Source organism: Triticum aestivum, chromosome 7A (assembly GCF_018294505.1).
Source record: "Triticum aestivum cultivar Chinese Spring chromosome 7A, IWGSC CS RefSeq v2.1, whole genome shotgun sequence".
Classification (NCBI taxonomy): domain Eukaryota; kingdom Viridiplantae; phylum Streptophyta; class Magnoliopsida; order Poales; family Poaceae; genus Triticum; species Triticum aestivum.
Window position 1 is genome coordinate 179,246,105 of NC_057812.1, and position 6,887 is coordinate 179,252,991.

Sequence of the window (6,887 nt, forward strand, 5' to 3'; positions counted from 1 at the left end):
ACTCAAAGGAATCATGAGAATATTCCGAGCATCAACAGGCATGAAGATCTCTCGAATAAGTGGTTCATCCCAGCAATGAGTATCTTGATCAATTAACTCATCGACATGCCGAAGAAGACACTGACCCCTTCTGGTAATTACTTTCCTGGATGGACATTTTGGAATCTAATGGTCCCCCCAAATATTGATATTACTCCCAGACCCAACTCTCCAAATATGTCCCCTCCTGAAAGTTTGTAAACCTGCAATTATGCTTTGCCAAGTATAAGAGGAGCCCTTCTTAGGGCCAGCATTTAAGAGCTTTCCGCCCGGATAGTATTTTGCTCTTAACACTTTAGCACACAACGAGTATGGTTTGTTCAAAAGCCGCCATGACTGTTTTGCGAGCATGGCCATGTTAGAAGAATACAAATCACGGAATCCCATACCACCTAGCTTCTTCGGGATGCACATTTTCCACCAAGAAAACCAATGCATCTTTTTGTGATCATCTGAATCACCCCACCAGAAGGCAGACATGGCATCATTGATTTCTTTACATAGTTTTTTGGGATCTTGAAAACAACCATGGCAAATATCGGGATTGACTGAATTACTGATTTCAGAAGAATTTCCTTTGCCCCCATAGACAACAACTTCTCCTTCCATCCTTTAAGTATCTCAATGATTCTTTCTAGCACATACACAAAACTCCCACTCTTATCTAGCCCAACCATAGAAGGTAAACCAAGGTACCTCTCAGAAATAGCTTCAGTGTAAATATTCAGTTCAGTGCAAATCTGTGCTTTCACATCGACATCTACATTAGGGCTGAAAAAAAACACTGCACTTCGCTTCACTAATTAGTTGGCCCGAATTTGCACAGTAATCTCTAGTACTTGTCTCAATGAGGTTGCATTAGTCATGCCAGCTTTCATGAGTATAAGGGAATCAACAACAAAAAGTAAATGAGACACTGATGGTGCATTTCTGCACACCCGAATACCTTCAATGCCACGAACCTCCTCCTTTTGAGCCAAAGCACTAGATAAACCCTCTGCACATAGAAGAAACAAATAAGGTGAAACAGGAACCCCTGCTGAAGTCCCTTGCTTGGCACAAACATATATGTCTCTTGGTCATTAAACCTGGCCCTATATTTTACTGATTTTACACAAGCCATCAAAAGCTCAATGAACTCTTCATGAAAACTAAGTCTAGTCATTGTTTTCTCCAGAAAGACCCATTCCACACGGTCATAGACCTTGTGCATATCTAGCTTCACTGCACAATACCCCACTTTTCCTTTCTTCTTATTCTTCATTGTATACATGTTACATGGACTCATAGGCAATAAGAATATTGTCCGTGATTGATCTCCCAGGAACAAAAGTGCTTTGAACAGGTGCAATAATTTCATACTCTTCGTCGAAAGGCAATCATCTTTGAGATGATTTTATACAAAACATTGCATAAATTGATGGGCCTATATTGGGATATATTTTCCAGATTATCCACCTTAGGTATGAGCACTATAGTTGTATCATTCCATCCAGCTGGAATATTCTTTTCATTTGTTGCCTTTAAAACTTCAGACGTAAGAATATCACCTACAATATGCCAACATTTCTTGGAAAAAATAGCATGCGCCTTAGTGTCCCCAATGGAGAACAGAGCCTTTTTAACAGAGCAGTAAGTTACTGGAGTACTATTCCATAAAAATGGTAATTGGAGTACTAGTTAACCGATCAGCATGTGAAGCAGCATGTCGTTGCACGCGTCCATGGCGCCGGGCAGGCACCAGTGTAGGCAGTCACGGGACACCCAGAACTTCTCCGGCTCCCACAGCCGGTACTTGCTCGGGTGGGCGTCCGGCCGCAGCGCCATGGCCTCCGTCGCGTCCATCAGCAGCATCCTCACCCCTTTCCCTCTCGCCGCAGCCTCTGCCGCCGCGAACTCCTCCACCTGTATCCGGCGCATCTCCTTCTGCTCCTCGTCCATCTCCCACTGACCACGCCGGAGAGGCCGCGTCCGGACGCAGTCGCCGTCCTCGCTCCGCGTCCCGTTCTCGTAGTGCGACGGCGAGATCGTCCGCACGATGACCGTCCGGGAGCGGCCGCCCGGCGCGCCCACGGCCGCGCGGAGCGCGCTCCGGAACGCCAGCCGCAGGGAGTACCGGAGCGTGAGGTCGGTGATGTTAGGAGCGAGGCAGCCGCTGCACCCGACGAGACGGCCGCGCTCGTAGAACACGGACGGCCGGTAGAACCAGCTGCCGGCGGAGACGACGATGTAGTCGAACATGCCGGCGTGGGCCGCCCATCCAGCGTCCGGCTCGTCTAGGTGGAGGCTCCACAGGCCGGCCCCGCTACGCGCCGGGCCGTCCCGGTCGGTCTCGACGGCGCGGACGAGGAACGGCGACCAGAAGTCGGCGACGGCGAAGCCGTGGCGCTCGTAGCGGTAGACGTATCCCGCTTTGGTCCACGGCACGGGCCGCTCGGCCCGCGCCAGGAGGCACACGAGCGAGTGCATCTGGTTCCTGGCGAGCGAGTCGCCGACGAACGCCACGGATTTGCCCCTCATGGCGCCGAGGAAGCGCGCCGCGTCGAAGCGGGGCAGCTCGCACCCGTCCGGCCGCCACCGCCACCGCACGAACCCGAGGTCCGGCTTGCCGTACCGCATGCAGTCGTAGTGGCCGTGGATCACGGGGCACGTCTCGTTGGTGTATCGCGGCGCGCCCGGGTCGGGCACCCACTCGCCCTTGAATATGTCGCAGGACCCGTTGACGCCTCGTCCATGGCCGGTCATGCTCGGGAGAAACGGCGGCATCAGCGGCACGCGGCCGGGCAGGCTCATCGCCGCGAGGACCACAAGGCACGTCGTGAGGACGGCGGCGGGGAGCACACAGTGCCAGTGGCGGCTGTGATGGGCAATCGCCGGGAGCTTGACTCCATGAAACTCCATCGGTGTTAACACACGAACTACGAATCATGAGCGTTATGTTTATGATGTGTAGTATGAATCAGTATATTTATACGGATTCTTCTTTTGTGCTGCTTCATGAACATTCATCAGTGTCAGGTGGAAGTGGCACGTCGATGCGATACCATTGACAACGAAGGCGGTGGTGACTAGTTAGCGCTGCACGGTACGTAATTGGCATGCAGCTTACACTTGTGATGGTGGATTCCACGTGACCTCGAGTGCTAAACAGGTGCGCCTGTACGAGGCCATGAGCACTGGCCGAACTGTAAACTGAGCTAGCGGTAGAGCTCCATTCTTTTTGACTGGCGTGTCGAGATGTAGGAACGGAAGTCGCCCACCATTCCAGACATTCGAGAATGAGCATTTTATTTCCAGATCTGTCACGCATATTCGTCTCCTACCTATCTTTAGGAGACGCCTCTGGTCCTCCAAACCTTGTATTTAATATATATTTGCCTTGAAGACTTAATAATACATCCATCATATTCCGCAACAATCCCTCTTTCTTCCTTCTAACAGTATCAGGCTAACCGATCCAACCATAGCCGCCGCCCGCTGCTTTGGCTCCGCGCAGCCCTCAGGATGGCCGACCTCCATGACTGTTGCCGGGGGTTGCGCCGCCCGTACCTATGGTTCGTCCGCCGGTCATGTTGACCGGCTGTCCTAGAGAGTCTTTTTTTTCGAGCCCTTGCTTCGGGTTTTTTTGCTCTCTCGCCGGTCGTTTTCATCGGCGTTTTCTTTTTGCTTTGTCGATCTATGCTTGATCGGTTTGCGTTGCCCACCGCCGCCGTCGACCCCCGCGCCTCTACTCCGACATTAGCATCGACTACACCGGCCGCTTCATCATCAACCGCACGGCAAGGCTGGACGCGCCGCCCAAGGGACACCTTCATGCCTCACTGCCGGCCGCTCGCCCGCACGTTCTTCATCGCCTGTCCGTCTTCGTCGCCATCACCCGGGACATCACCGACAACGTCGCCATCGACTTTGATATGTGCGTCGTCCTAGCCATGGCACATACAGCGGCGCCGTCGGTCTGATCAGCCGATCACGCACCTGTCTTCGCCAAGCCCGTCCCCGAGCACGCGCCTACTGTCGATCGAGCCACAGGTTGATGTCGCGTCGTCCCTTCGGACTATCGCATCGCCGCTTGTGGTCGTCCCGTCGGCTGCCCCGACCCACGCATCGCCCCGCCGACGCCCCTTTGGGCTGTCGCGTCGCAGCCCGCGGCCCACGCCGCCGCCCCGAGATCCTCTCGCTGGCTACCTCTGTAGCCCGCCGCCGCCTCTGCGTTATCCGTTAGGGCTATCGCGCCGCGGGCCGCCTCCCCTCGGGCCATCGCCCCGGCTAGTGGTTCTCCATGCGTGGCTGCCCCGATCTGTGGGCCGCCGCTACACCGCCAATTCGGGCTGTAGCGCTGCGGCATGCAGTCACCGCCGCCGCCCGAGTCCGTCCCCGCGGTTGCACCGACCTGCGAGCCGCCGCTACACCACCTCTTCGGGCTATAGCGCTGCGCAACTCGGTCCCCGCCGACGCCTCGAGGTCTTCCCACCGTCGCCCCGACCTGCCAGCTGCCGCTGCGTCGCCCCTTCGGGCCGTAGCGTCACGGCCCGCGGTCCACTCCGTCGTCCGCGCGCGTCGACTTCCCATGGTATGCGCCGCGCCGCCTCCCTTGGCGCGGGAACGCCACCATCCGCGCCATTCTTCGTCACACTGTCGGGTTCCTCACCTACTTCGAGCACCGCCACCACCGCCTTCAGGCCGCTGTCGCTGCTCTTCTTTGGCCGCCGCCGCCGCTATCCCTGTAGCCGCCCCCCCGTCCACCCCCTTCGTCTTCGTCCAAGCACCAGCCCATTGCCAGTCGTCGTCGTCATCTACTCCGACAACCGCATGGGACATCGGCACCGCGTCGATTGGCGCCGCAACTTTCGTCGAGTCCTTCTTTCCTGGCCCCTCCGACTTCTCCGACATGGCGTACATCTCGTGCAGGTCCCTCATCTACACATGCCCGGCGCTGGCAACACCGATGCGTGCCTTCGTCCACGACGTGTCCCGGGGCCTGGCAAGCTTGGTGCAACGCTTCATCAACTTCGACTTCGTCCGTCTACGCATGCCCGATGCCGGCAACACCAATGCGTGCCTTCGTCGACGATGTGTTCCCGGGCTTGGCAAACCCGGCGCGACGCGTCGTCTACACCATTCTCCTTCCTGGCGCACCACTTCTTTGACACCACTGCGCCCATGAATAACTCGGCGTCTCCTTGCGCCCGCGGCTCCACGGTGACTCCCTCGACACCGGCTACCCCGACTCGATATCGACCATGGCGTTCTTTGCACGGATACCTTGACCACGGCTACACCACCCTACGCTCTCGGCTACATCGACATCGGTACAAAGGGTTATCATCCGCTTGAGCAACCCGTCTGCTTCCTCTACAGTCAACGCGTCCCTGACACGACACCGTCCACGACGACGTTCCCGCTAGGATTGCGGGGCGATGTCGGTCCGTCGGCTGCTATTCTCTCTAGTCAGACCGTCTGCGTCGCTCCTATTGTTTGCAACGCTACCGCTATGACTGTGGGGGGATGTTAGAGATATATTTGGGTTACATATGTTTGGTAGTCTAGGATTTGTAATTCGTCTCCTACCTTATCTCTAGGAGAGGCGTCTTGCGCTCCAAGCCTTGTACTCAATATATACTCGCCCTCGAGGCTCAATAATACATCCATCTATTGGGGAACGTAGTAATTTCAAAAAAAATTCCTACGCACACGCAAGATCATGGTGATGCATAGCAACGAGAGGGGAGAGTGTTGTCCACGTACCCTCGTAGACCGAAAGCGGAAGCTTTATCACAACGCGGTTGATGTAGTCTTACATCTTCACGATCCCGACCGATCAAGTACCGAACGCACGGCACCTCCGAGTTCAGCACACGTTCAGCCCGATGACATCCCTCGAACTCCGATCCAGCTGAGTGTTGAGGGAGAGTTTCGTCAGCACGATGGCGTGGTGACGATGTTGATGTTCTACCGATGCAGGGCTTCGCCTAAGCACCACTACAATATTATCGAGGTGGACTATGGTGGAGGGGGGCACCGCACACGGCTAAGAGATCAAACAGATCAATTGTTGTCTCTTTGGGGTGCCCCCTGCCCCTGTATATAAAGGAGTGGAGGAGGGGGAGGGCCGGCCCTCTCTATGGCGCGCCCTAGGGGAGTCGTACTCCCACCGGGAGTAGGATTCCCCCTTTCCTAGTAGAACTAGGAGCCCTTCCAAGTAGTAGGAGTGGGAGGGAAGGAAAGGGAAGGGAAAAGGAGAAGGAAGGAAGGGGGCGCCCCCCCTCCCTAGTCCAATTCGGACCAGCCCATGGGGAGGGGTGCGGCCACCCTTTGAGGCCTTTCTCTCCTTTCCCGTATGGCCCATTAAGGCCCAATACAGATTCCCGTAACTCCCCGGTACTTCCGAAAATACCCGAATCACTCGGAACCTTTCCGATGTCCGAATATAGTCGTCCAATATATCGATCTTTATGTCTCGACCATTTTGAGACTCCTCGTCATGTCCCCGATCTCATCCGGGACTCCGAACTCCTTCGGTACATCAAAACACATAAACTCATAATATAATCGTCACCGAAACTTTAAGCGTGCAGACCCTACGGGTTCGAGAACTATGTAGACATGACCGAGAAACGTCTTCGGTCAATAACCAATAGCGGAACCTGGATGCTCATATTGGTTCCCACATATTCTACGAAGATCTTTATCGGTCAGACCGCATAACAATATACGTTGTTCCCTTTGTCATTGGTATGTTACTTGCCCGAGATTCGATCGTCGGTATCTTAATACCTAGTTCAATCTCGTTACCGGCAAGTCTCTTGACTCGTTCTGTAATACATCATTCCACAACTAACTCATTA

General features: G+C 54.9%; 1 protein-coding gene across 1 annotated transcript; it reads right to left on the reverse strand.

Annotated features, from left to right (window-relative positions):
* Nucleotides 1-1,566: 1,566 nt before the first annotated feature.
* Nucleotides 1,567-2,952, reverse strand: LOC123153453 (protein trichome birefringence-like 19). The gene has a single exon (XM_044572572.1). The coding sequence runs from the start codon at nucleotides 2,938-2,940 to the stop codon at nucleotides 1,720-1,722; it is 1,221 nt and encodes a 406-aa protein (XP_044428507.1). The 5' UTR covers nucleotides 2,941-2,952; the 3' UTR covers nucleotides 1,567-1,719.
* Nucleotides 2,953-6,887: the final 3,935 nt, after the last annotated feature.